The sequence below is a fragment of the Abramis brama genome, assembly GCF_963993115.1.
Source record: "Abramis brama genome assembly, chromosome: 21".
NCBI lineage: Eukaryota > Metazoa > Chordata > Actinopteri > Cypriniformes > Leuciscidae > Abramis > Abramis brama.
The window spans coordinates 11,848,279-11,876,002 of record NC_139983.1 but is presented as its reverse complement, the minus strand read 5'-3'; the positions used below and the strand labels follow the sequence as shown (position 1 = coordinate 11,876,002).

The window sequence follows — 27,724 nt, the reverse complement described above, 5'->3', positions numbered from 1 at the left end:
TCAATGTCTTTTCTTTTGCAAATGATTGACCCCTGACTTCTGATCAACAGTGTCCCACACCACAGCGTCCACATCATCAGGCTCGTCCGACACAGGCATGAGCCCGTCTTCAGCTTCCCCCACGCAAAACACTGTGGCCGTCGAGTGCAGGTGATGTCACGCCCGTGCCCCGTCCCGTCCCGCTCCACCTCTGCCTTCTCAGCATCCCGCATGCTGACGAGCCAGAGCAAGCAGCCAATAGCACTCGACTGCCCTCCGCCTCCACGCCTCCTCTGATCCCTATTGGCCACTCCCACCTTCTGCACTTTGTAAACTGATCCTGCCTCCTCTCGCTCGCTGTCGGCACCAGGGAAACGGACTCTACGTGAGGGTTGAATGTAATCCACGGAATCAAAGCTTACGATTTATCCATCCAGAATGAATACGACGGCACTTTTCGCTTCTCTCTACAAACGCTGAACAGAAACCTCCTCTTACTGCTTCTGCGCAGCAGGGACTGCTAATCAATCAATTGTTCGTTCCTCTATCAGAACATGGTAAGAAAACGGTCTCGGATCCCTAGGTAATGGTCACCTTAACCAGCTGGATATGGTTATTCAAAGAAAGGTCAATTGTAGTGCGCTTGTTCCATCAGAACTGCCAAAGTACACGTGCTACAGCAGAGTGCCCTATTTTGGAAAAGTAGGACAAAGTCAATTGCAAAAGGGAATGTAGTTTACTGAAAACCGCAGCTGGCGTCTTCCACTTCTGTCTTAGAATGTGAGCACAGAGAATTATGCAAAACCTATTTTTGTTGTCTCTTTTTAATAAAATAAGGAAATGGAAAAAAAAAAAAAGTATAAAATGTTTACAGTGGAACACGAGATAAACCGTTTTCAGTGGACTAATTTCCTTTGCAAGTGTATTTTGTCTTTTTATATGTAATTGCAGAGTTTTTATTTTAGTATGGAAAATTTCAAAAAGTATATATCGCAGCCGTGAAGTTATTTAATGAAAGATTTCTAGAGCTGAAATTTTTGTGTAAAATAAAGGTATTATCTTGCAACTTGTTAAATATATTTATTCAGTCCGTGGACAGCATTTTTGTATTTTTTACAAGATGAGAATCACAGTCGTCCCACGTTCAGTTCGGTCGGTGGAGTGGAAGGAAAATGAGAATTTTGTGGGGTCATCTTGAACCTTTGAATGTGACGTCACAATTTGGGTAACTACTGTGCAGTAAACCGCATCTTCCCATGTTTTGTTCGTTCATTTGGACCCAAAGCTTTTTCCTCTCCATCTTCCTGGTACTTTATAATTTAAACAATTATTCTCATTTTCATTTTGAGTTCTTGACCAATTGAATAAATTCGTTGCTTCTCTCACCAGTATGTTAAGCCCAGGGGTTTCTTACTGATTGTTCCTTTTGTAAATAGATCTTTCAAAAAACCATGTATTTGAAAAATACATTTTACACAAACTGTAAAAATGATTTATATTATTTTTTAAACAGTACATCTTTGTATATTAATTTCTTTTCTATGTCAAGTTGGTAGAAGCATTAGCACATCTTTTGACTGTATATAATCAACCATTTAGGAACCTAAACCTAAACCCAAGCTGTCTAGAGTGATGACTATGTTGAACACTTATTGCTGTAGGCATCTATCAATTCACTGCGATGAAATTGTGAAAACTTGCTTCCCTGTGACTTCAGTTTATTTACAGATTCCTGAATGAAGAAATGAAGGCATTAGGTTCCTGAGCAAAGCCATTGTATCATTATGTAAAATAAGAGGTCTCTCATTTCTAATAAAGTTTTGAAATATTCAGAAATATTCTTTCCTTTATTAACTGGTTGAACATTCACAAAAAAAAGACCATTTCACCACCTTTTATTCATTTTTTTTTTTTTTGGGGGGGGGGGGGCAGAAATACACTGATATAATTGACAAAGTAATATATTGAACACAATTTTCACAAATCAAGCCAACTATTTTATTGTAAGTGTTTTATATATATATAACACTTATATAATTAAAGAGTGCAAATAATGTTCAGTATATTTTCACTCATATATATTATAATATTTAAAGTATTTGCACGTTCTCCCTTTAATTCATAGAATTAATATAAAATCTTAATTAATTAAATCTATTTATTTAGAATTTGGGGTGAACTATGACCTGGGCATGTTTTGTGAGATTCACCCCACTAGTAGAGATTCAGAACTCATCCTTGTTAAGCATTTTGTTTTTATTTTATTAGATAAATTATGCATGAATATTACAGTTATCTAACATAAAAACAATCAAGATCTTTCACGTTTTACAGAAGACCAGCATTACAGTCAAAATGAGAGTATGTCCTTTTTGGAAACCGACAATCCAGTTATCCGAAGAGCCGGAAGACATGTGAGGGCTTCTCACACTATTCCCAGTGCCTGTGTCCTGTGTCCTGCTGCTCCAGTTTGGAGGGCCCTGCTCCACGCTGGAATAATGGTCTGGGGTTCAGTCCAGCGGCAGTTGACTATCGCGGTTGTCCTAACAAGCCGGCTTTGGCAGCCAAAGCTTCATTCTGCTGGATGTGATATTCCTGGAAGCGCATGGAGATCCTCTGCGTCATCTTTAGGTACTTTTGTAAGCAGCTCTCAGAACATGAGGTCTGGAAAGAAAAGTTACATCAAAATCAAGTTCATGGTACTGTTAAAGATGACGCTTTATTTTAAGGTGACATAGTTACACGTTACTAAATGTATTTACTATAGTAATAACAGTAAATTATGCACAATTACAAGTAACTAACCCTTAACCAAACACTAACTCTATAGTAAGTACATGCAGAGATGGGCACAAATACATCAAAAAGTATTTAATTACAAATACTTACTCATCAAATGTATTTAAATAAAATACAAGTTATTTGGAATTTTAACGTACTGTCATAAAAGATCAACTAGGTAGTGAATACCGACAGTTCAAATGTTGTGTGCAGTGGAAAGGCGGCTATACATTCAAGACACAACCAACCGTGTACGTGAATATTCTCCAAGGCAGCCATTTTGACATCATTTTGTGTGTATCTGGCAGTTCCCACCATAGATATTATATATATATGATGTCTATGGTTCCCACACCAAACAGCAGTTCATCAGCCAATCAGATTTCAGCAACACACTCACATACACATGAAGGCTTACACGTTGTTTTAAAGCTACATTGTGTAATATTTTAAGTTGATTTTTAGCAAAAAACGTTATTTCAAAATTATATGTTCTCATTCATGTGTAATCACTAAGTATTCTCGTAAGTGTATAATCTGCCATTTAGAATACATACGAGCGAGTCGCTCGAATGGCGGAAGCCATGTTGCGCATCCATCTTGAAAATACATTAGACAAAGAGGGACATACAAGCTTCGCCTTTCGCGTTTTTACACGCAGTGGCACCGTGACGAATGCGAGAGGGAGATCTGAAATAATACGGCCACCGTAGGAGTTAAAACGCCCTCGGAATGGGAGGAGCTAGAAAGTAATTTCAGTTGGTAGTCATAAACAATTTCACCGCTAGATGGGAGTAAATCCTACACAGTGTAGCTTTAATATTACCATCATTAATCCGCCATATCATCCGCCCGAGACCCTCCCCCAATTAATCAGAATGTTATTTTTTTTATTACTTGACCCTCCCAAATATATAACTGCGATCTGCGCTTCCATCTCTGAGTACATGTAGTTGATACTTATTTGAGTAAGTACAAAGTAACTATGTATGTCACCTTAAAATAAATTGTAACCCTGTTTAATAATTACTTTACATTTATTTTAAAGGATATTTAAGAAAACTTAATCACATACCTCCTCTGGCTTGACCTCTCTTGTAGTGAAATCTTTAACACAATCCATGAAACAGTTTTCTGTCAGTTTATTATAGGTGCCCAGGAATTCTTTGAACTGCAAAATACAAAGATGATCAGTAAAAGGGTTAATGAATGATTTGATAACTACAAATAGACAATATAAGTGTATGGTTATGTCTGCAAGGTTCCTCTTGCCTGCTTGATCTGGTCTGATTCAGTAACCTGAGCTGCCATAGTTACAATACAGTGGGATGCTGTGAATGAAATTGCATAAAATTAGTCAGACTAAGAGCATTTAAAACAGCAGACCTCCCTGTTCTCACTGAAAGCGTACAACTTGCTTAAAATATATACGTTCTCTTACGAGCAATGATGATGATGAGTGGCTAGATTAGCCTTTAGCATCATCTCACATGAACATTTATAACACAGGCTATGCGAAAATGCCTTTCAAAATAAATAAATAAAATAAATAATAGCTTTAAAGTGAATAATATTTAGACCATAAACGTACTAAGAAGCAAGGGACGTAAAAAGCGGTAAAGCGGATACCTTTACTGTCAGACAGTCAGACCTGAAGGACATGTGAGAGATCAGAACGGAATCAGCACTTCCGGAACAAATAAGAGTCCCTATGAATTAAATATTAAAACATGTATGAGGAAATTCAGTATCCAGTACGAATCCTTAAAAAATATGCATCAAAAAAGCCCTTAAGGTGTGTGTTTGGAGGTGTGTGTTTGGTGATGATTTTTATTTTTTATAGTTTGCTTTAGGTTTGTAATACTCATCTTGTTTAACATGTAATGACATGGTAAACAATCAAAGACAACCATCCCTTCTTTTGATTATTTAAGTTTTTTATCTTACCATTTTAATATTAAAACATTAAATACTGTAAAACAGGTAAACATATTCTGATAACGACCCAATGGGGGCAGCAGTGTAAAGACTTCTTAGACCAAAACAAAGAGAAGACAACCCTTTATTTTGAAATCTGTTCAACGTTACGCCGTTGTTTCCTTCCAAGATCACAGTTGTTGTGAAGTTTTTGTTGTCGGCAACTAGCGACGCTGTGAAAATAACTGGACTTACAGCTGAAGTGAACTGAAAAAAGCATCCTTTGGATATTACGGTAAAATACTAAAATATAGACGTGATTTAATATAGTAACAGAACTGAGAGAGGCTGATCAAAACTGACGCTTTAAAAAATCACCTGCGGCGGGAAATTTAAAACCCAATACATTACTGACAACAACGACAGAGTGATTGACGTGTGTCATCTGTGGACATCTCTGGAAACACGTTACAATAATCGTTATGTTGACGCCACCCTTCCGGTAAGACTGTTATTGACGCTTTAATGGACCCGCACAATGTTATTATTAACCGTTTAAAGACTGAAAAACAACCGACACCTCTTATTGGACTGTCTTATTACTGATGCAAAAGTGGAAATGGACTCTTATTGTGTGCCTGTGATCAATAACACACATTTAAACGACTCTACGTCTAGTTCTGATGCGGCAGATGTTTTAATTCAGTCAACCAGCGCTGCTCTGGGTGCCAGCAGAGAGGAAAAACAGCATACGAGTCATAATAAAGTTGATATTTACATCAGGAGACTGACAGACTCTGAACATGTTCATTCTGTGGATGAGAGAGAAATCCCACATATCCTCCCTGTGAATATCCGTTCAGCTGCAGATACAGGTAACACTGTCAGACTGGTTTTAGTTCAATTATGAGAAAATTGATCAAAAGAATAAATTCATATTTATTTGAACTCAGCTGGACCAGATGAACAACAGGCTGCTGGACCATCAAATACATTTGCTAACCTTCTTGACAAAGTGAGAGGTTTTGTTTACTTTGGTTTGCTTATGTTTATTTTGTTCTTAATCAATCTAAACTTAAATTGATTAATTTTTTATTTTATTTTTTTATGTTAATTTACAAATGTGTCTGTCACATAGGCCTCCAGGAAAGAGAAAGGTAAAGCTCAAACTACAGTCATGCAGACAGGAAACTTAAAGTCAAAAGGTATATTATATTATATTATATTATATTATATTATATTATATTATTATACAGGGGTTTTCAATCTTTTAGATGCCAAGGACCCCCAAATATGGTCATAATTTAAAAAGCATCTATATAGGCTAGTTTTTTTGTTTAAAGACCTAATTTATGCTGTAAAAAAAAAAAAAAAAAGAAAAAAAAAAAATATATATATATACATATATATACAGTGCAATGCATAAGTGAATACACCCATGCTAAAGTTGACTAAAAAGACTAAAAAGAGGAATAAAAAATCATATTTTGGAAATTGAACTTAATGCCTTAATTTAAAAAATTAGGGAAAATCCAACCTTTAAGGACACCAATTTTCTTTGTGAATGAATAATGTATCGTAAATAAATAAATGTTCTTCCTTAAAATACATGGTGCATAAGTGAGTACACCCCTATGTTAAATTCCCATAGAGGCAGGCAGATTTTTATTTTTAAGTATTTTTTTATATTTTTTTTTAGGATACTATGCATCCTGATAAAGTTCCCTTGGCCTTTGGAATTAAAATAGCCCCACATCATCACATAGCCTTCACTATACCTAGAGATTGGCATGGGGTACTTTCCATAAGATCATCTCTCAATGCAAATCAAACTAGCTTTTAGGCTAACTGAAATAAAATCATGCCAATCTCTAGGTATGGTGAAGGCTATGTGATGATGTGGGGCTATTTTAATTCCAAAGGCCAAGGGAACTTTATCAGGATGCATAGTATCCTAAAAAAAAATAATAAAAAAATACTTTTTTCCATGGAAAAATGTGAAAACCTCTTATATATTATGTTATATTGGCATATATTAGTACCATGTTATATATGCCTATTATATATATTTTTTATTATAAACTATGCTTATATTCTTTTTCAAGTGCTGAATTGTGCATTGTAAATTGATTTGACATTTCTGAACACCACAGGTGAAGATGTGCAGATTTCTACATACTCTGCTGATGGGAGAGGAGCAATATCTGCAGCCCTCAGGAAGAGGTAACGTCTGCTCCCATTCAGTCGCTCTTATGATCAAACATGGTCATTTTGCACACGTGGATATTTCACTATGTCTTTCAGATCCCAAAGCGCCCCTTTAAGACGAAATGTGACAGTACAAGTGTTGGACCAAGACAGATCCCAGACTCCAAGAGGCCAGTCAGATCCTGCTTTTCCATTAGGAGATCCTGGGACTTCTGCAAGTGTGGCAGCTATAACAGCTGCGACTACTGCTGCCACAGCGCCACTTATCAAGGTAGACCTTCTTGGATTCAGATAGCACTATAACATTCTTAAATTCATGAATCAATACAGTATTCTAGCAGTCTCCTTAAAGGGATAGTTCACCCAAAAATGAAAATTCTGTCAGTAATTACTCACCCTCATGTTGTTCCAACCCCGTAAGACCTTCGTTCATCTTCGGAACACGAATTAAGATATTTTTGATTAAGTCTGAGAGCTGGATCACTCCTCCATAGGCTTCTAAGACATTATAACTTGCTGGCCCAGAAAATGTATTAAAGACATCGTTAATATAGTCCAAGTGACTACAGTGGCTCAATCTTAAGTTTATAAAGCGACGAGAATACTTTTTGTGCGCAAAAACAAAACAAAAATAACGGCTTTATTCCACTTTTCATTTCCTTCTCTCTGGGCCTCGAGTTTTTTCACGTAGTGTAATAGCGCAGCGCGTCTGTGTTGTACGTCACACGTAGGCTCACTATTGGCTGACGCTGGTCATGTGTGTGATGCGTGTGACGTGCAACAGACGCGCTGCGCTATTACACTACGTGAAAAAACTCGAGGCCCAGAGAGAAGGAAATGAATAGTGGAATAAAGTCGTTATTTTTGTTTTTTTTGCGCACAAAAAGTATTCTCGTCGCTTTATAAACTTAAGATTGAGCCACTGTAGTCACTTGGACTATATTAACGATGTCTTTAATGCATTTTCTGGGCCAGCAAGTTATAATGTCTTAGAAGCCTATGGAGGAGTGATCCAGCTCTCAGATTTAATCAAAAATATCTTAATTCGTGTTCCGAAGATGAACGAAGGTCTTACGGGGTTGGAACAACATGAGGGTGAGTAATTCATTTTCACAGAATTTTCATTTTTGGGTGAACTAACCCTTTAAACTGTCTTTGTTTGGCCCATCAGGCTCAGAGAGAGATGGAGGCTCAGATCGCACTGGTAACTGCTGAGCTGAGGAGGTTGCAGGCAGCAGAGGGCAGTGTCCCGCCGGGGAGGCCGGCCAGGACTGAGAACACTTCTGCTGAGAGAGCGGCCCATCTGGAAGAGCAACTTAACATTCTGATCCAGCAGAGACTGCAACATCTGGAGACAATTCAATGTCAGCAGATTCAACTGCAGGTAAAGAAGGCAAGATCTCTGTCCAGATCTGGAGATGCAGAATCTGCCTTTTATTTTTTTATTTTTTTATTTGAAAGTATTTTATTTATAATTGTATTATTTATATTACTTTTTTGTTTTTTTGTCTCATTCTGTTTTTTTTAGTTTTTTTATTTTTGTTTTATTTCAGTATTGTATTGTATTGTTTTGTCTTGTTTTTATTTTTTATCTTTTTGTTTTATGTTTGTTTAGTTTTTAATTTTTAAATTTTAATGTTTTGGTTTTTTTTCTGTTTTTTTATTGCTTTGTCTTGTTTTCGTTTTATTTTTATTTTAAGTCTACTTATAATGTTATGCAAGGTTTATTGTACCAAAAACATTCATAATTTAGTTTTCATGTTTCCCACCCTCCTTAACCTGTGAATTAAATATATTTGCTACTGTAAATATCCTCAGTTATGATATGCTGACCTCAGTATAGAAGTATAGTTTCCACTGTTGTTCATCAGGGCGGCTAAGTACCAAATACTGAACAGAGTACGTAGTAGATTGAACTCTTTTATTTGGAAAAAAAGACTTCCATTCCAGACATCTGTTTTAAGCAGTCACATGTTGTTGTTTAGCATCTTCATTTCAGAGACCTGCTGAGGTTTCAGTTTTGCTTCATAATTGGTTGTGTTTGTCAATGTGTGCATTACTTTCTCATATGACGCAGCTCACAGGCATTCTCTCCTCTGTCTTTAGAATCGTCTCTTGGGCTCGGCTCTGGATGTGGTAGCAGCTCGTGCGAACACACACTCGCAGTCCACCCTGCACACAGGCTCTGGAATCACCCAGACAGACTCTCTGCCAGTTCAGATCTCTGGGAGTCGCAGCATCAGACTCTTTTCCACTGATCAAACCTCTGCTAGAAGCCCAGGCTTAGGTGAGTTGTGGTAAATTTGTCAGAATATTTTCACAACCTATAATGGCAATATGCAGATTGTGTCTCAAAGGAGGAACTAATCACCATGACATATTTTTTTTTTTTTTTTGAAATTAGTAATAATATGAGCCCTTCTAATAATAATTTATGTTTTGACCTGGTCCATTGTATGATAATCTGATATAAATCATGCACTTTTATCTATAAATACAGTGGCACTAAGAAGTATTTTGACACCTTTGGATGTTTTCTGGGGGTCCTATTATAATATTTTTTACATTTTAAACTTTCTGAGGTGTATAATGTTGCTGTTTGAGCATAAAAAAAGTTACAAAGCACAGTCACTCCAAAGTGAGTTATTCTCCATATCAATAAGTGCTATTTCTGAACTCCCTGAAATTCCGTAAATGTACTCTTGAGTTTTCACAATATTCCTAATTTAAATAATTACCGCCCAATGCATACCCAAAAAAAGATGCGAGGCCTGGTTGAGTTTGTAAGTGTGTTGAAAAAAATAACTCGTAGTTACGGTAAGGGGCGGTCGAAGCGGTTGACCAATCACAACACACTGGTCCAGCTGACCAATCAGAGCACATTGCACTTTTCGCAAGGAGAGTTTTCATAGAGACAGGAACTAAACAGAGCGTTAATGAGAGACCGGGAAGAGAGGTGCTGCAACAATGTAAAATAGTGTGAAAAATAAAGCATAAAAGCCTATTCTAGTAGACCTCAAAAACAAAATCAAGACATAATACGGCCTCTTCAAGTCACATGATCATATTAACAACATGTTTGACAGCCATAAAGTGTCTTCATTTCGAATATTTTGAAACACAACAAACATTTTGCACAATTTCTTTTGTTTGAAAAGTGTGCTCATGCTATTTTTTCTTTAAAGTGAAACTATTTGTTTTGATATTTCTGTTATACAATGCAAATACATTTATACATATTTATTGGTGGCTTAAGTGCCCACATACTTTTTTGGGACAACTGTATATTTGGATATAAGTAGAATTACCCAAACAAAGGGTGCTGATGTTATTGTTTCTACATTGGTTTATTTATCTTGCAGTCTCAAAGGATGTGCGCCGAGAGAAACAAGCAGGTGTGCACAGAAGCCCCCTGGACACCCCCGCACCACGGAAGGTCATTCCTAAACCCACCCACTGGACATCATCAACAAGCACCATTAAACCTCAAAGATCCTCTCTCAAAAACCAAGGTCGGTTTCTCTCATGCATCATTTTCTCTGTGATTGTTTATTGGCAGGAAGCAATTCGGTCTTTAATGACAGAGATCTGAATATTTGGTTTTGCTTCACGGCCCAGATTTTGTGGGTGCATTTAACTGTCATTTAACATTTAACATTTAATTTTGATTCATGACCCTATCAAAGCAGAGATCTGAAATGATTATTTGAATGAATTGTTTATTGGTTCGGATATTCAAGTTGAAACCACTTGATGGCAGTAGCGTCACTACTGAATTTTTGCTTTTGCACCACTAACAGACCTACATTTTATATATACAATACATATAAGGGACAGTTTTCCTCTTCTTTTATATTATTGTAATGAAGGTTAATAGATTAGTCAGAGGTAATTAGATTAATCAAAGGTAATGAAAACTGTCTTTTTTTTAAAATATGTCCCAAGTCATTCTGTGTGGTTGAATGTGGTTGAGCTTTCTTGGCTAATGTCCTTCTGGAATTAGATGCATGCTTTTTGAGTATATCTAAATATGGGAAAATTAAAAACATACTGTGCGCTTTATTTATTGCCTTTTTTGTTGCTGTTATTGGTCCTTTGCATTAAGTAAATTATTTAAATGCAAAGTCTTTTTTTTTATCTTATTTTTTCTTCTCCATAATACGCATTGACTATGTTTTGGCAAGTAGACACAGCGTTTTAATTAATTACTTCTGCACATATTTTGCAGCATATTTTCTTTGGTTAAGTCTCATATCTTATCACTAATTTCGAATCGCGTTCCCTGCATCCATGGCTACAGGCTTTGGAATCCATTGTGCTTCGCCTCCGCCAAGAAACCGCCTGCTTTTAGTTTCCTGTTTAGGAGGCAACAATGATCAGCTCAGCCCAGAACCTCATGTTCTCAAACTCCAAAACCAGTAATTTATCCCCGAGCATGTTTTTTCCCTTTAGACACCATCACTCAACCAATCTGTCACTCCTCCGGACTGAATTGAAGACTTGCTTTTACTCTAAAAACCAATTAAGGCAAAAAGCAGTTGTTGAAAGAGGTGTCACCGCCGAACAGCTGTGTAAATATGAACAGTTCAAGCTGTTCGCCTCAGTCACGCTGTTTCGCTCCTGTCGTAGAGAGCCGAGGCTTGTTATTGGAAAGCTTCGGGCATGTTAGCACAGGCTGACCTGGTAACACAGCTGCTTTAGTGTCTTCAAGTAGTGTGTGTCATTAAACAGGCCCTTCGCAATGTTGTGTAACCGTTTGAGTATACTAGCCAAGGCCGAATCACTTTCGAGGAGCACTTGTTTTTATCACAAACAACATTCCTGAATTTCTGTTTCACATCGCTCTTTCGTCTTTTTCCAATTTGCTGGTAATTTAGGTGCGAGCCGTGCGCTCAGAGATGGGGTCGCTGACACGCGCCCGTCAGTCTGAAACCTGGGAGAATTTTCCCACCTGAATCGAATCCCCGTAGGTGTCTCCCACATGAACGCAGGATTGCTTTCCCAGACGCCGGAGCTTATTCTTAGGCGTGCGTTGATGGATGTGTGTGGGAGAACAGAGTTAATTATGGCTTGCAGTTTTTCGGTGTGTGTTTTTTTTCCTGGAGTGTGAAAATTCTCACCCGAAGCATTAGTTCTGTCTGCTTTCTTATACAGTAACCACACATTCGACCTACATACATACACAATGCACTCCTCTGGATTGAGTGTGAGAAATTGATGTGAAATTCAGGGATATTCTCAAATCAGCAAGTGTAAACACAAATGGTCCAGGTTGCTGTTTTGCTGGGTCGTGTGTGTCGGGACTATTCAGCAGTAAGATGTCTGTTGCTACTGACTCCATTTTGTCACTTGTGAGCATCAATCTGGTCGTCATGGCAACCCGGCTATTTCAGTGGCAGCATTGCTTCATCTCTTCGGCTGTCAGACCGCTCTCTCTCTCTCCATTGAAACGGGCTATTTTTAGCCAACCTTCCTTTTGTTTCTCGTGTACATCATCAAAGCTGCATTAAATACATGCGGAGGGGCGAAATCTGGAGCGTGAAGATTTGTTGTGTAGACTAGAGGACTTTTATGTTCACCTGTTTATGCGTAATGCACCAGGAAATTATGAGAGGCGTACTAGAACTGTTTTAATTATCAGAGCTCATACATGCTTTTGTCATAAAGATTAATTTAGCTATTACTGTGTTTGGGGGATTTTTTTAGCATCAGCTTTTTAGGTTACAATGTAAATGAGTGTAAAAGAGAAAGTGTTTTATTTATTTTTTATTAATGACCGATATAGTTTTTATGTTAAAGTGTCCAATAATCAAAATGTTGAACCAGTTATTAATTGTTGTATTTCTGATTTTTGACTATATGAAATTAAAAACACAATATTATTTATGAATAATTTATTCAAAATGTTTGTTATAATTTCCATTTTTAATAATCTTTAAGCATTTTGTTCACTTAAATGGTCCTGTGGTGTGACAAATGAGTTTTGTAATAGCATAAATATTGTATGTAGTCACTCTGCATGTTTGGAATTTCATTCTTTATTCATCGTTTTTTATTCATTTAGCCTTTAGGTCAGTCCGATCCAAACTGGTAGTGAAGATAGTAAAATCTAATAGGTGAAACATGATTCAAATCCTGTTAGTTGAGAAGACTGCTGATTTTACATTAAGGGTTATGAATATTGCAGATGCCCTCAACAGAAATTCATGTGGTCTTACCTCATCAAAGATTTATGGGTAGGAATTTTAGCCCGTACTAGACAAACACTGTCGAAATATGCGGTTACCTGATCTTAGGGAGATGACATCATCTTTAAATACTATTCTATTAAATACTCAATTATTCAATCTGATTTTATAAATGCTTTATGCGTGCATATTCAAAAGTGTAAAGTCAGTAAGAGGTTTCTAAAGTCTCTTCTGCTCAAAGGCTGCATTTACTGTTAAAACGGTAATATTGTGAAATATTATTGCAATTTAAAATATTTATTTTAATATGTAATGTATTCCTGTGATGCAAAGCTGAATTTTCAGCATCATTACTCCAGTCTTCAGTGTCACATGATCCTTCAGAAATCATTATTTTAATACATTGATTTGCTGCTCAAGAAACATTATAATGAAAACAGTTAATTTTGTGTAAACCATGACATTTTTTTCAGGGTACTTTGATGAATAGAAAAGCATTTATTTGAAATTGAAATTTATTGATATGATGTAAAAGTCTTTACTGTCACTTTTGGTCAATTTAGTGCATTCTTGCTGAATAAAAGCCATATTGACCCCAAACCTTTGAGCAGTAAGTATAGATAATACAGTTTAGCATAAGCAGACAGATACAAATATCTTCATATATACTAGCATGATTCATTAACACCATGACAGACATTGTGATCCTAATGTGTTCATTGTACATTCTGAAAGCTGGAAAGCTTCTTGTCACCTCTTCCATGTCAGCCGGGAGATACCAGGAGAATCTGTCTGCCCCCCCGCAGGGATGCCCTTTCCGATATAAATGGCAGAATTTATTATTAGCCAGTGCCCTTACCTGCCGAGGCCTCCATCAGTGTTGATGTGCGTTGGGGGGGTGGGTCACATGCCGTGCGTCACAACTTAATAGAGCACAGACACGCTAGCCAGGCCTTCAAATGCATTAAGGTTCTTTGTTCCCCATAATGCACTTAATGCATTAGACAACCTGCACACCCCTGCTTTTTTCCCTGTAGCCATTTAACCTGCATGGGGTTTTTAGGTGTTCACTAGCACTGTGAGCTGTGCTCTCGACGGGCAGCAGTCTGGCATTGTGTGTCTGGCAGCACTATTATGAGAATCCGGCCCTTGGTGAGGTGCCAGCTCCATGTTAAATGCTGACTGTTGTTTACAGCTCTGTGTTTGGTGTAATTATAAAAGCAGCAGAATGGATCTCCGCGCAGCCACGGGTCTCGAACTTTACAGCTGATGTTTTGCAGCTGCGGATGTGTGTGTGTTTGACGTCACGCGGCAGCTGGGAAAAGGGTTAGGAATCTGTGCGGTAACGTTGGCAACTTCACGTAGACCTATCAGGAGCTGTTGTTTCCAGCTGTCACAGTAAACAATCCCAGAATGCAATTGGAAAGAATATGACCCAGAAAACTGATGACTGCTACAGTCTGGTTAATGAAGTTATTGATTTTGTTTTTCATGTTACAATATATGTTTATTGAAATGTTTCCTCTCGGGTGCTATGATGAAATTTTGTATGAAATTTCTGTCCTTTGTTCAGTCGTTTCAATGTGTAAATGAATAATAGACATGCTGCAGTCCATCAAAAACTATTTTAAACCTATTTTTTCTAATTGTTTTTCGAATTAGTTTTTATGGCAAAATATATTTCAGACAGGTTTCCAAAACACTCCCTGTCTGCCATTGGTCGGTCAATTGAACACACACACACACACACACACACACACACACACACACACACACACACACACACACACACACAGACAGTTCTTTTGAACTTTAGATTCACCAAAGAATCACGGTTTCCACAAAAGTATTAAGCAGCACAATTGTTTTTAACATTGATGATAATATTGAAATGAATGAATGAAATGTTTCCTGAGCAGCAAATCATCATATTAGAGTGATTTCTAAAGGATCATGTGACACTGAAGACTGGAGTAATGATGCTGACAATTCAGCTTCGCCATCACAGGTTAAATTACGTTTTAAAATATATTACAATAGACAACATTTTTTGTAATTGTAGTAACATTTGTCTATATATAGTTTAATTTGAGGTATTTCTCAAATGTGTTGAATTACCAGACTTTTTTTTTTTTTTTGCAGTCATTAACAGCGCTGATTGTTTTTGCATGTCTGCTTGTTCTCTCACAGGAGACACGGCGCAGAGGGTCTGCGATACAGGAGGCTTTGTTTGCCGTTGAGTCATGAGACTTTAGCTGCTCGTTTAACCGTATTCAAGAAGCCTCATGTTCCCTGTTAGCCAGACACTGGGGCCCGCTGGAGGCGCGCACGGCAGCGCTGCTGTTGTTCCAGTTGGAGGAGGCCCTTCTTACGCTGCCTTTTTGACCTTAAGGAAATGATTACGGTCAGGAGCTCTACTGTTGTTTTTGGAGGATTGAGAAATCCTTGTCCTGCGTATTTATATAGCTTTGTTTCCTTTCGTCTGCATTCCGCAGTGCCGCGGGGAGAACATTCCACTCTCCGGCCTCCTAATAGGGCTCAGGAAAAAGCACCAGGATATTTTACATCTGCGCCGTATGAGGTTTCCCCCTCCGTGCTCACGATTTGACTTTTTCCATTTACAGTCATAGCCTGACAAACTGAAAGAATAAAGAAAGAATAACCGCTCGCTTGTGTTCAGAAACGCCTGGCGCGTATCACGTATTTGTGGTCCGGGTTATTGGCGCGGCGCACTGCATTTCTGCAGAATTGATGACTAGCCGAAACACACGGGGCCTTGTTAGAGTCGCAGGCCCGCAGCAGTGTGTGTTCTGGCAGTGATGAACCGGACTGCTGACTGCGGCAGGTGTCTGGTGGCCAGGCTGATCCTTCACGATATCTTCTCTCTTTGCAGGAAATGGCAGACTTCAGGACCAGAGCCCTAATAACCGGAGGTCTCCCGAGAGATGCGTTGTGCAGTCTGTTGGGGTAAAGAGGTTCGCCATGGCAACAGCTGACAACGGCCAACCAGAGCGGTCCAGGTAATAATAGATCTCTTTTCAGAGCAGGAAGGCACACAACTCTCGGCCTTTCGTGTTTCGGCGTACACAGTGTGTAACCATAGTAGAGACCTACATAACCACTTCTTTTCCCAAGCCAAAGGAATGCTTTTGTTTTATTTATGGTGCTCAGTTAAGGCCTTCTTGTCTTTTTAGTTTAAATACGCCTTCCTAATGTTCCATAAGCAAGTGTCACTTAAAAACGGACGAAGCGTACACGTGTTTTGCTCGAGTGTCTCTCGCTGTGAGAGGCTTACCGCAACTTGTCAAAATGACAGTACAAGAAGCAGTGCGTTGATGTTAGTGGTTAACTTTGAATGTCTTTGTTCTTGGCCTCTGATGTAGCAAGGGAGGTTCTCAATAATTCGAACATGTTTTTGGATCCCGTTCCAAACACTTTTTCCGCTACATCTGCAAATTCATTTTGGCCTCCTTGAAGAAGATGTCATGCGGAGCAAGACACTTGAATTGGAGTTTATATAACTGTCATGGGACAAGCAGAAGACAGTTTGCAGATGATGCAAACAAACAGTACCTAAAAGGTTTTTTGACATTTACCATGGCAATACCATGGTTTTTTGGCATATATTTTGGCATTATTTATATATTAGTATATACAAAAATAAAAATACACCTTATAACACACACACACACACACACACATACACACACACACACACACACACACACACACACACACACACACACACATATATATATATATATATATATATATATATATATAGAGAGAGAGAGATAGAGAGAGAGAGAGAGATAGAGAGACAGAGATAGAGAGACAGAGATAGAGATAGAGACAGAGAGAAAAAAACAGCCTAAAATATTGGCTAATTATATGCTAGATGTGTCTGTCTGTTACTAACATGAATATGGTAATCATATCCAAAGTATATGTCAAGGTACCGTGGTATTGCAACAATCCTTTTTTGCTAGAGGAGCAAAAAGAGTGTTTATTAACATACATGTTGGGTAATATTTCAAACGTGTCCTTTTCAATAAATGTGGCTATACCTAGTACGCTGTTTATACTGTTTTGTGATTGAAAGCCTCTTGCATGTTCTCCTGGACGCTTTGAAATACAGTTTGTGTTGGTTTTGCAAAAACAGAAGATTTTAAAAGAGTACATTTGCTTTCACTGCCACCACCACCTTTTTGGCAGATCAGCAGCTGCATTTTTCTTTCTCTTTTCCAGTCAGTATTTCTGTGTAACAGTAAGGTCTCTTCTAAAAAAAAAAAAACCAAGTGAGGGAGAGAGAAAGTCATCTATCTGCAGGTTACCGAGTGTTCAACACAAGATGTGCACACACGAGCAGCTCTGGGAAGTCTCCGAGCAGCCTCTGGTTCCCATGGCAACTGCAGGGCGGTCTCTATCGGCTCCATCTGAGAATAGGTAAAGTAAATCTGCATGCATCTGGCCGCCCGCCAGCGTCTCAAATGAAAGAGCACTTTGAATGGCTGCCAGGTTTGGAGGAGGAGAGAGGCTGTCAGGCCTGCTTAATGTTGGCAGTTTGTACTTGGCAAGACTTGCCTTTTCCCAGAATCCCTCACTCTGGCAGCCCGCCAGCCACTTAGCGGAAGCTGAGAGTTAACCCCTGCGATAAGCTGGTGGAAAGCTGAACGTGGAAAACTTTCCATGCAGAGTGTGTGTGTGTGACCGCACATGTATGTGGCTCTGTCTGTGTGTGTGTGTGTGTGTGTGTAGGTAGGTGGGTGGATGTTCTGCACAGTGTGCGTGTGAGTGAGTGCCAAGCCTCAGGGTGATCTGTATTCATGAGAAGACTACAGGGACAGCGAAACATCCCTCAGTGAAAAGGAAGGAGGGTGAAATATCCTTTACAGACAGACTGCATATTTAGACTTTACATTTTTGCTAAAGGGTTCCTTTTTTTTTTCTGCCCATAAAATCCCAGTTAAATATTTTTGTGCAATACAATTATAATATATAAGTGTTTTTCTCCAAAATATAAATATTTGAGTTCTACATATGGTCTTGTGTCGTGCAAGGGCGTTTGAGTGTTTGCAAAGTCAAGCCTGATTTCATTTTGAAGTCAAGTGACTCGCTCCAAGATAATTTGCACAAACACTTGTTTCTTTGTGTCGTTAATTTGGGGCACAAACGAAAGACATCAGGCTCATTTACACCATCCGAGTCACAAGCACAGAGCACAAATACTGTACAAATTGTCTCCGGCTTTACAAGCTGGAAGACATTCTGCTTGCCATATCAGTAGTGGTTATTTTATCTGTTTGACATCCAAATTCAGGCTCTGCAATGCTTGATGTACTGTATATATAATTTTCAGCGGGGGGAGAAAATCACATCCTCAGATTTGGCTCCTGCCTACTTGGTAGTTAAGGTTTTTTTTTTGTTTTTTTTTCTTGGATAAAGCACAGCTTCTGTCCGTGCCAGCAGAATGCAGGGATTGCAATAAATGGCATTTCTCCTCTCCTCCAGACCTCCCTTGCTTTTTTTTTTTTTTTTGGTTTTTCCACCCCCTCGTCTTGTTGTATAACAGGGCGAGTTTTTTTTCTTTTTCTTTTTTTTTTTCTTTTACATCATCTACGGGGTGTTGTTAAGCAAAGAATAGACTATGGTACAGGGGCTTTAGGGGCGGGGCTGCCAAGCTTCCTCATTTAAAGTAAACAAACACTCCGAGACTGACCGATATTACCAGAAATATTCTTTCATAATCATATTTATTAAATCACTTAAAGATGTCAGAATATCTACAATAGGTATTGTTTGTGTTTAAAGGCAGCCTCTACACCATGGAGTATAGATATTATTTCAAATGCCCAAAAATGTCTTGTATGTATGGCCACAGTATGCATATTTTTATTGTAAATCGTATGCATTTTGCTGGTGTAAGCATTTTCCCAATATGATCTTGCATTATTAATTGGACCACAGAATATGAAGCTTATGGACATTTTAGAAGCAATAAGAATCGACACTCTGGAAGAAACATGAATACCTCAGATTTTCCACCCACAACTCTGGCTCTTGTATTCTGAAAGCAAACTGGCTAATGAGGTATGGCAAGCAGGTTGAACATTAATCTTTTTTTTGTTTTATAAAAATGTATATTTATTAGCTAAATAGTTTTTTTTTTTCACCTGTTTTTGTTATTAGTATGTGTTTGTATGTGATCCTGTAATTACTATTATCCATTTAATTTTCAGTAGTAACTTTTCATTAGATTTTTTTAATAGTGACGAGTATCTATTAAATTAGCATTTAAAACAATTTATCAGATTTATTCATTAGAAACTAGTATTGATCACATTTATTCATTAGATACTAGTACTTATATTTTTGGTACTAGTCATTATCCCAATAGTGACAAATAACTATTCTATTTTTACTGTTTTTGTAAACATGTAAAAAACATTTTGTTTTTAAAATAGGCCCATCTGGTCAGATACTAACTATTCACTACAGACTAGTATGCAATGCTGGTGTCTATTTCAGATTTTCTATAGTAACTATTTATTAGTTTCTAGTGATTATTTCCTAGAGACATATTCTAGACTTAATAGTACGTATTTATTCGAAAAAATATACCAATAAACACAAAAATTAATGTGTTACCAATAACAATGGAATAGATATTTGCCACTATTGAGATTAGAGTGACTAACATTACATAAATACTAGTGTATATAATGAATAAGTACTGAATAGATACTAGTGACAGTTGGATTTACTTAATGATCATTTAAAAAGTGCTAGTAACTTAAAAATAGAGAATAGTATTTTTGAAGCATATATGTTCAAGCGGCTTGCCATAATTGTGGCGGTGCGCGTTTCTCGGTCCATTCAGAAGATTTGTTAGGGAGTGGTTAGCGCATGCGCACTCGCATGGCAACAAGTGGCTTGTCATTTGTAACAGAAAAAGGAACTGCGGAACGTGGTGCTGACGTCACTGGCCCAGCCAGGTGGCATTCCGAGAAGCAGAAGAGGCGCATTCGCCTCCTAGTAACCGTATAACGGATCCGAGAGGAGCAGCTCAACATGTCTTCGGCGCAGGTCTCCTCGTCGAGGAGACAGTCGTGTTATCTGTGCGACCTGCCGCGCATGCCGTGGGCGATGATTTGGGATTTTACGGAGGCCGTATGCAGGGGTTGCGTGAACTACGAGGGCGCGGATCGGATCGAGTTTGTTATCGAGACCGCGCGCCATCTGAAGCGGGCTCATGGCTTCCAGGAAGGGAGATCCCCGGGTCCCGCGCCGCCGCCTGCGGTGAAAGCACAAGCGGGAATGTCATCCAAGGAGTCGGTGCAGATGAATCATGTGGACGGCTCGTCCAAACAGCAGCAGCAGCAGCAACAACAACAACAGCAGTCCGGCTTGGACCGATACGCGCTCGGAACAGAGAGATCGCGCTTTGATTATTCCAGCATCGGCGCGCACAGGCTTCCGAACGGGCTCGGTGGACCGAACGGCTTCCCCAAATCAGACGACGGACCCCCTGAGCTGAACCGACAGAGCCCTAACTCGCGTCGGAACCACGGGCTGGTGGCTGTGTCGGGGCAGATGAGCGTGCCGCCGAACCTTCTTCCGCAGACCCTTCTGAACGGCCCGCCGTCCGCGGCGAGTATAGCACAGCACAGCCTGTCTGGACGAGCCCCTCCAGCCACGACCAGCATCGGACCTGCCCTCGCGCTCTCCGAGCAGGGTAAACGACCCGGTTCTGTGTCCAGCACGGACCAAGAGAGAGATCTGAAAGAGAAACAGCGTAACGCAGAGGCTCTGTCTGAACTTGGTGAAAGTTTGAGAAACAGGTCAGAGGATTGGGCGAACAAACCTAAGATAGTGAGGGACACACTGATCACGCTTTCCAATTGCACTCCATTTGATGTGAGGTTCAAGAAAGATCATTCCCTGGTAGGTAGGGTGTTTGCTTTTGATGCCATTTCCAAGCCCGGCATGGACTATGAACTGAAAATCTTCATTGAGTATCCCAGTGGATCTGGTAATGTGTTTTCCAGTGCATCCGGTGTGGCTAAACAGATGTATCAGGACTGCATGAAAGACTTTGGCAGAGGGCTTTCCTCTGGCTTTAAATACCTGGAATATGAGAAAAAGCATGGGTCTGGCGACTGGAGGCTCCTGGGCGATTTGCTGCCGGAGTCTGTGCGTTTCTTTAAGGAGGGGCTCGGGGGTGAAATGCTGCCCCAGCCTTACATTGACGCCAGCTGCCCTCTGCTGCCCTCGGCGCTGGTCAACATGCCACGGGCCGTGGCGTCGGGCAGCTCGCTCAGGACGGGCGTGCGCAAACGCAAAGCCTCCCCAGAACCAGACTCGGCGGAGGGGGAGCAGCAGAGACAGCAGTGGATGGCGAGTCAAAGCGAGGCGCTCAAACTGACCATGGCGTCCAGCTCGTTCGCAGCCTCTCACGGCGGACCTCCACCCCTGGGGACGGTGCACTCCAGCCGAGCCACCCCACCCGAATCGGCCCCACAAAACGGACAGTCCCCCATGGCTGCGCTCATGTCGGTCGCAGACACTTTGGGTAACGCACACTCACCAAAGGACAGCAACTCTGTGCACTCCACCACATCCACCCGACACAACAGTAGCAGCCCGGTCTCCCCCGCCTCGGTGTCCGGACAGCGGCGTTTGGCCTCCCGAAACGGGGAGATCAGTCTGACCGGGACGCCTTCCCAATCGGGTTCACATCAGGGCATGGATCAGGTGCACCCTCAGAACATTCCAGACTCACCCATGGCCAATAACGGACCCTTGTGTTGTACTATCTGCCACGAACGTTTAGAAGACACACACTTCGTCCAGTGCCCGTCAGTTCCTAACCACAAATTCTGCTTCCCGTGTTCCCGGGAAAGCATCAAAGCGCAGGGGGCCACAGGAGAGGTGTACTGCCCCAGCGGAGAGAAATGTCCCCTGGTAGGGTCAAACGTGCCTTGGGCTTTCATGCAAGGCGAGATAGCGACCATTTTAGCCGGGGATGTGAAAGTAAAGAAAGAAAGAGACCCCTAAATATAAATATATATGCTTCCTGCATCAGAAACAGACAAGTGAAGCGAGTATATTTAAGGTTGTGTCTTAAAACCTGGTGAACTGCCTACCAAGATAACATTTATGAACATTATAGATGCATTTGAAATGCTAAGTGTGCAGCACGCTTGGTTTTGAGACACAGCCTACTTGTTGTGAATATTGAAGTAACAGAAATAGTCCAGTGTACAGAGACATTTGTTTTCCTCCACGGAGGAGGAGGATGTGTGCGTGGAAACCTTTTTTTACGGCACTTTTACGGTTTACGTTAACATTTCTATTCAATTTCATACTTATTTTCCACATCTACATGTACAATCCCAAGCAAAAAAAAAAAAAAAATGTTATTAATGAATACACTTTTTGTGGTAGGTATAACAAATGAAGTGAGTCTAAGAGAGGGCATTCTTTGTTTCTTGATCCCGTCCTTTTTTTTTTTTTCTTTTTTTTTTTTTTTAGTATGATCTTTAAAACGGCAGTTTTTAATTTGTATCCCGTGGTCTGAGAATACAGATATATTTTATTACGTGTTTTCATTCTCTTTTTGCTTTAAAGTTGCACGGACGCTTTAGTAGAGCAAAAAATACTGTAAATGAAAAATGAAATGCTCTGTTTGTTTATACATATTTCTGTAGTAACAGAAGACTTGTAACGTGCCTTGGAGCTGAGTAAATTGTAATAAATTCATTGATATTAACTCTTTGTGGCGTGTTAATTTGTCCAGGTTAGAAATGTCTTTGATATTTGAATTCTGCCTTGATTTATTTCAAAGTTCTCTGATGAATTATTATAGTTGGCAAATTATAGCTTTCTGTAAAATAGAAGACATATTGGCAGCGTGGAGATTTTTTTTTAGTGTCGTCTATTTGTGTATGAAACGGTTATGTTTTGTAGATGTTCATCAACTATATTAACTAAGGGCCAAATTATTCTTTTTCCATTCACTTTGTAATGCTGTTTTTTTTACCAACAATACCCATACAAAAGCCATTTAAAAAAATGAAAAGTACTCCGCTAAGCACATTTCTCTGTTGTTACATGTAACAGGGGATCGAGTGTCACAGTAAGCATATCATTTTCATTGCTTTTGTCAGTGTGTTTTGCATTCATGTCACTGTTTTTGCTCCAGACAGATGTAGTCCTGCTACACTGACCTAAAAGTCAAATGTTTGATGCAGCCACAGGGCATGAAACATCAATTCAGCACTCCCTGATGTGTGTCACATGGGGTAGGTGCAGTGCTTGTTTAATATGTGCTGTTATTTTTTCACTCCCTTAGCAACAAATTCTGTTAGCGCACGATAAAAACCGTTTTACTGCATATTCAGAATGCGTTAAAATACGCACCCTGCTCTTTACACACTGTGTCTTAATCTGTTATGCCTCAATTTAGGAGCTGTTTGCTGTTCCTTCTCTCCATGTGTCAGAGTATTTTGGTGCGAGTAGGAAAGCTGGAGAGGGAAAATGCTTGCACATGCCTGAGATGGCCCTGGGGATGTATTCCTCATTTAGAATTCAGCTGGTTGGTCATGTGACTTGTCAGTCGTACTCTTGCATTGGCTGCGGGAGCGAGGGAAAACAGTTGGTGCGTGGCTGTTGCCATGACTCAAACTAATGCTCTTTCACAGACAAATAGAAGGTGGCACAATTCATTCATGGCAGCCGGCCATGCAAGAGCATCCAGACCAAATAACGGGGGACGTTAAGGTCAGAGAACAATGCACATGCCAAGCTATCTTACTGAAGTGGGCTCTGTGGTTGAATACTTTGGAGGCCTGTGGTGCACATCCTGTAGATCGGAATAATTTAAGCGGGAACTGGAACAGTTCTGCACTATGCAAGATTTGGTTTCTATAAAGGCCATGTGCAACACTTGTTGTTGATCAGCATGTTGTGCAATACACATTATGCATTACGTGCCGTGCAGCATATATACCAGTTTATATAAGTGCATGTATGTGTGTGTGTATGTGTATGTGTATATATATCTGTGTGTGTGTGTGTGTATTGCACTGCATCTGCATCAAATTTCAAAATAGGTATTGAAAGGGTTTGTAAATATATTCTGCTGCACAGTTAAAACTGAATGTTTTTTTTCCCCTCATTGAATCATGCATATGAATTAAGATTTCCTTGCCAAAATATTTGCATATTCAAAAGACAATGGCTCGTATGACAGCACAATAGATTTGCGAGGCAGTTTAGTTCAGTTTTGTGTAAAACATCCCTAATCCTTCTAAACCATGGTGAAGAGTTTAGTTTGTCGTGCTTTGTGGTGCATTGCAGTGATCTTGTCACTGCTGCTCTGTCTGTGAGGAATCAAAGGTGTGGTGTCTGGTTCAGGATGGAGTGGGCTTCTATTGTCATGCTAAAACTGACTTGGGTTTGAGGTGCCCTTGGCTGTCTCCGTAATCACATGGGTTTCAAGTTTCGGTGCACATACAAAGAAAAAATAAACAGATACACCAACCCCACCCATTACAGAAGGCGGGGGTCGCACTTCCTGTTTACTGCACATGCTTCTGTGGCGTCTTGAGTGTGTGTGTTAAATTCTGCACCTTTTCATGGAATGCTTTGAGACGCAGACAACTGGAAGATGTGGAGTAGACCCTTTAATTGGCTTTATAGTAAATATAATCCCTGCAAATGCATAAATGCTCAAGAAATCGCAGATGATTATTTTGAGTGGCCATTTAAGGATGGAGATATATCTTCATGATGTCAATACAAGCACAAATCCCATTACTGCCTTTTAGCTGCTGTTTTTAAGCATAATACATTTCTATCCGTGTTTACAAGGCATTTATTGATCCGCTGATGTATTTGAACCTCTTTTACAGTCTGTTGTGTGTTGGATTTATTTGTGTTGCTGCAAACATCTCAAAATTAATATTAATCTCTAACTCTAATGTGGTAGCCTGTCTGTTTCGGGAACATTTGTTTTTGGTCGCATTGTAAAATCACTGCAGTCTGTCCACCCTTTGCTAGCTAGTGAAGCCAGCGGCTTCTTCCCCTCCTCCAATTCCCTTCATCCCCATAACACACACACACACTCACTCACTCTCTCTCTCTCTCACTCTCTCTCTCTCTCCTTCAAGGGAGAAGTTTCCAGTGGATAAAAATACAGCCACTCCAAAGGTTACGCTGCAGTGCCATCGTGCACAGTTGCCCATGGTAACAGCCTTGTTCAAAACATCATTTATTCAGGAATGTGCGGAGAGGTTCAGCGTTAACCCTGCGTGTGCCGGCATTTGGCTGTCTGCTCCGCCGTGTTTTGCATGTCTTTTGTTTTTCATTTTGTTTTATAATTACAATACCGTTTTCATGCTGATATTGTTACATTGTTTTCTTGTCATTGGAATGAATAACAGTGCAGTTACAGTGGGCGTGAAATCTCAAAATCCAAACAACAACCGGTGGATAGAACCAGGTTCTTACCTTTTTCATTTTTTTTTTCTTTGTTGATAATCCATTTTACTCAGATGTACATCATAATAATGGAAGAAAAGATCTGTCGCGATGTTCATTTCATCACAACTTTACATATTGATTGCCATTCTTTGCCCATTTGTACAGTAGTCTGTTCATAGTTATTTTTTAATAGTTTTCGGGCAGGTTTCCTGATAGTCCCAACCCATTCCATTGGTTACGTTATGTTGCAAACAAACAACATAATGGGGAAATCAGCCTGCGACTGGCTTTAAGTTGTCTGTGCATATTAAACTGGTATATGCAAAACTATTTTAACCATTCAACCTCATACTCCCCACCGCATCAATGCACCCCTGACTGCGATATGACATTTAACTCTCTGCGCTTGTGCTTGTTATTTAGCACCAACGGAGGAGGGAGGGGGGTTATGTGCAAAAAGGGTTATTCCCATTTTGTTTTCATTCACTGTGCCTCCGAGCACAACCATTTATAGACGGTGATGTCAGCACTATCTTCCATAGCCCAGGGCCTCTTTGGCACATAATGTATGCAATCTCAGACATTCCATTCCTGCCTCGCAAATAAGCTGCGGGCTACAGCGGGCGTGTGCTTCCCCCTCTTTCTGCAGATATTAAAGGCGCAGAGGGGGAATTGATTTTCTCCTGCTTTTCACTCCCACTCTCTCGTTGAGTTTATTTTTTGGCTGCTTTTTTCTTCTTCTTTTCTAGCGCAGAGGAACTAGACCGTAAATTCTTTTTCAACCGTTTGGGAATGGCATGTTATTGTTAATATGATTTAGTGCGTCTCTCAGTATCAGTTTTGATTTTGCAAATGGCTGAATTCACACTTTTGTGAATGTGTTATTAAATAAACATCTTTTTAAAGATCGTGCTTCGTCTCTATTTTTATCAGCCCCTTATATAAGAACATACGCCTCACTGAACAGACACAGCTCCGGTCTACCCTTGACTAATGGCATGTGGGTTGTAAAAAGGGGGTCCGTTTTGGCAGTGTTTCAGATGTTTTTCATTAGCTTGTAAAGGACATCAATTTTCGGATGGAATTCCAATTTGCATTTCAGGGCCGGTCCCTCCTTGAGGGCCAGGGCCCTGTTACGGCTTCCTGTAGATTCCCGCCTGAGAAGTAGTGGGGTGGGGGGCTAGTTTGGGGGAAGGGGATTGTTTCTGAGCACATGGAAATGGCCTATAGGGCACCATGGAGACTCCGTCTGTCTTGAAAAGCTCGCTGGCTGGATTGTTCAAGGATGGTTTCACTTGATTGATCTAAAGTGTTGAACTGAGAACCCACTGAATACATGCCGAAGTGCAATTTTTGTATCTTTTAACTCTTTCATGTGCTTTCTGATTTAGTTTTTATGCATTCGAAAAAACTATAGTGTGTGAAATGACACATGTTTTGATGTTCTTCACATTTTTCCTACAAAACACTGAGTACTAAACATTCCCTCCTTTGTTTTTAGTTTGCAGACGGACTGGCTGGTTGGAAGGAAAGGGTTAATTTGTAACCACGGTCTGTGTGGCTCTTGGCCGGCTCACTGGAGAAATGTAGCCCCCTTTCATTCTCTGGGTTGTTTACATGACTGGCAGCCATTTTAGACTGGAGCTCTGCTAACACAGAGAGGTCTCGGGTTTCTTAGGCTTTCACAGTGCAGCGAGTTCAGTCAGCGGCTTGTTCTGTCATCCATCTTCCATCGGGGGCCCTTCCCCCCCCTCACACATTCACACACACACACACACACACTCTCTCTCTCATTCTACAATCTGGTCACCATCCACTGTACTCTGAGAGCTGTATACTGTTCACTTTTAAGTGCTCTGTTGTTTATTAAAGCAGTAAGCCACTTGAGGCCGAACATTATAGTGATTTTTCCACTGCTAAGGGGTGTTAGTAGTGGTAACGCATTGCGGAAGTGTGTTTTATCATGTTGTTGCATCAGCAATATGATAAAACACAACAATGTTCAGTATGTAGTTGAATTTATTATTATTATTAATAATAATATAAAAAAAATCATCCTTTTTTTGGATTGGCTTTAATGTATTAGTCAAATGTATTTATGGTAGACATATATATATATATATATATATATATATATATATATATATATATATATATATATATAT

At 39.7% G+C, this 27,724-nt stretch overlaps 4 protein-coding genes across 7 annotated transcripts in view; 3 read left to right on the top strand and 1 right to left on the bottom strand.

The window, feature by feature from the left end:
* Positions 1–1,815, top strand: part of arid4a (AT-rich interactive domain 4A) — a 34,283-nt gene extending 32,468 nt beyond the window's left edge. Inside the window, exon 25 of the mRNA XM_084096720.1 lies at positions 51–1,815. Within this exon, the coding sequence (XP_083952846.1) occupies positions 51–154 (104 nt within the window). The 3' untranslated portion in view covers positions 155–1,815. The remainder of the gene's footprint in view (positions 1–50) is intronic.
* Positions 1,816–1,899: 84 nt separating this feature from the next.
* On the bottom strand, positions 1,900–4,469 carry timm9 (translocase of inner mitochondrial membrane 9 homolog). 2 transcript variants are annotated; one of them, XM_084096731.1, is made up of 4 exons: positions 4,390–4,469; positions 4,033–4,091; positions 3,836–3,931; positions 1,900–2,643 (listed from the first exon to the last, which is right to left on the bottom strand). In XM_084096731.1, exons 2-4 carry the CDS (start codon positions 4,069–4,071, stop codon positions 2,509–2,511), a joined length of 270 nt encoding a protein of 89 aa, XP_083952857.1. In that variant the 5' UTR covers positions 4,072–4,091; positions 4,390–4,469; the 3' UTR covers positions 1,900–2,508. The 2 variants fall into 2 exon arrangements, with proteins under 2 accessions (XP_083952857.1, XP_083952858.1); XM_084096732.1 differs by having other exon boundaries at positions 2,215–2,643; positions 4,202–4,432.
* Positions 4,470–5,021: 552 nt separating this feature from the next.
* The window catches only part of kiaa0586 (KIAA0586 ortholog), a 124,064-nt gene continuing 101,361 nt past the window's right edge, over positions 5,022–27,724 (top strand). Inside the window, exons 1-10 of one of the 3 annotated variants that reach the window (XM_084096719.1) lie at positions 5,022–5,179; positions 5,356–5,552; positions 5,631–5,692; positions 5,816–5,882; positions 6,831–6,900; positions 6,982–7,156; positions 8,057–8,269; positions 8,992–9,172; positions 10,248–10,397; positions 15,967–16,093. In XM_084096719.1, the coding sequence (XP_083952845.1) occupies positions 5,160–5,179; positions 5,356–5,552; positions 5,631–5,692; positions 5,816–5,882; positions 6,831–6,900; positions 6,982–7,156; positions 8,057–8,269; positions 8,992–9,172; positions 10,248–10,397; positions 15,967–16,093 (1,262 nt within the window). In that variant the 5' untranslated portion in view covers positions 5,022–5,159. Of the gene's footprint in view, positions 5,553–5,630; positions 5,693–5,815; positions 5,883–6,830; positions 6,901–6,981; positions 7,157–8,056; positions 8,270–8,991; positions 9,173–10,247; positions 10,398–15,966; positions 16,094–27,724 lie in introns of all 3 variants that reach the window. The other 2 variants (XM_084096718.1, XM_084096717.1) reach the window with 2 other exon arrangements.
* On the top strand, positions 18,645–22,845 carry irf2bpl (interferon regulatory factor 2 binding protein-like). The gene has a single exon (XM_084096729.1). It carries the CDS (start codon positions 20,145–20,147, stop codon positions 22,128–22,130), a length of 1,986 nt encoding a protein of 661 aa, XP_083952855.1. The 5' UTR covers positions 18,645–20,144; the 3' UTR covers positions 22,131–22,845.

Excerpts from the sequence above, each read along its gene's own strand:
- timm9 (XM_084096731.1), bottom strand. The coding sequence starts at position 4,071 with ATGGCAGCTCAGGTTACTGAATCAGACCAGATCAAGCAG. Across the intron at positions 3,932-4,032 it reads AATCAGACCAGATCAAGCAG|TTCAAAGAATTCCTGGGCAC; the intron begins GCAAGAGGAACC and ends TGTATTTTGCAG. Across the intron at positions 2,644-3,835 it reads GAGAGGTCAAGCCAGAGGAG|ACCTCATGTTCTGAGAGCTG; the intron begins GTATGTGATTAA and ends TTTTCTTTCCAG.
- irf2bpl (XM_084096729.1), top strand. The coding sequence starts at position 20,145 with ATGTCTTCGGCGCAGGTCTCCTCGTCGAGGAGACAGTCGTGTTATCTG.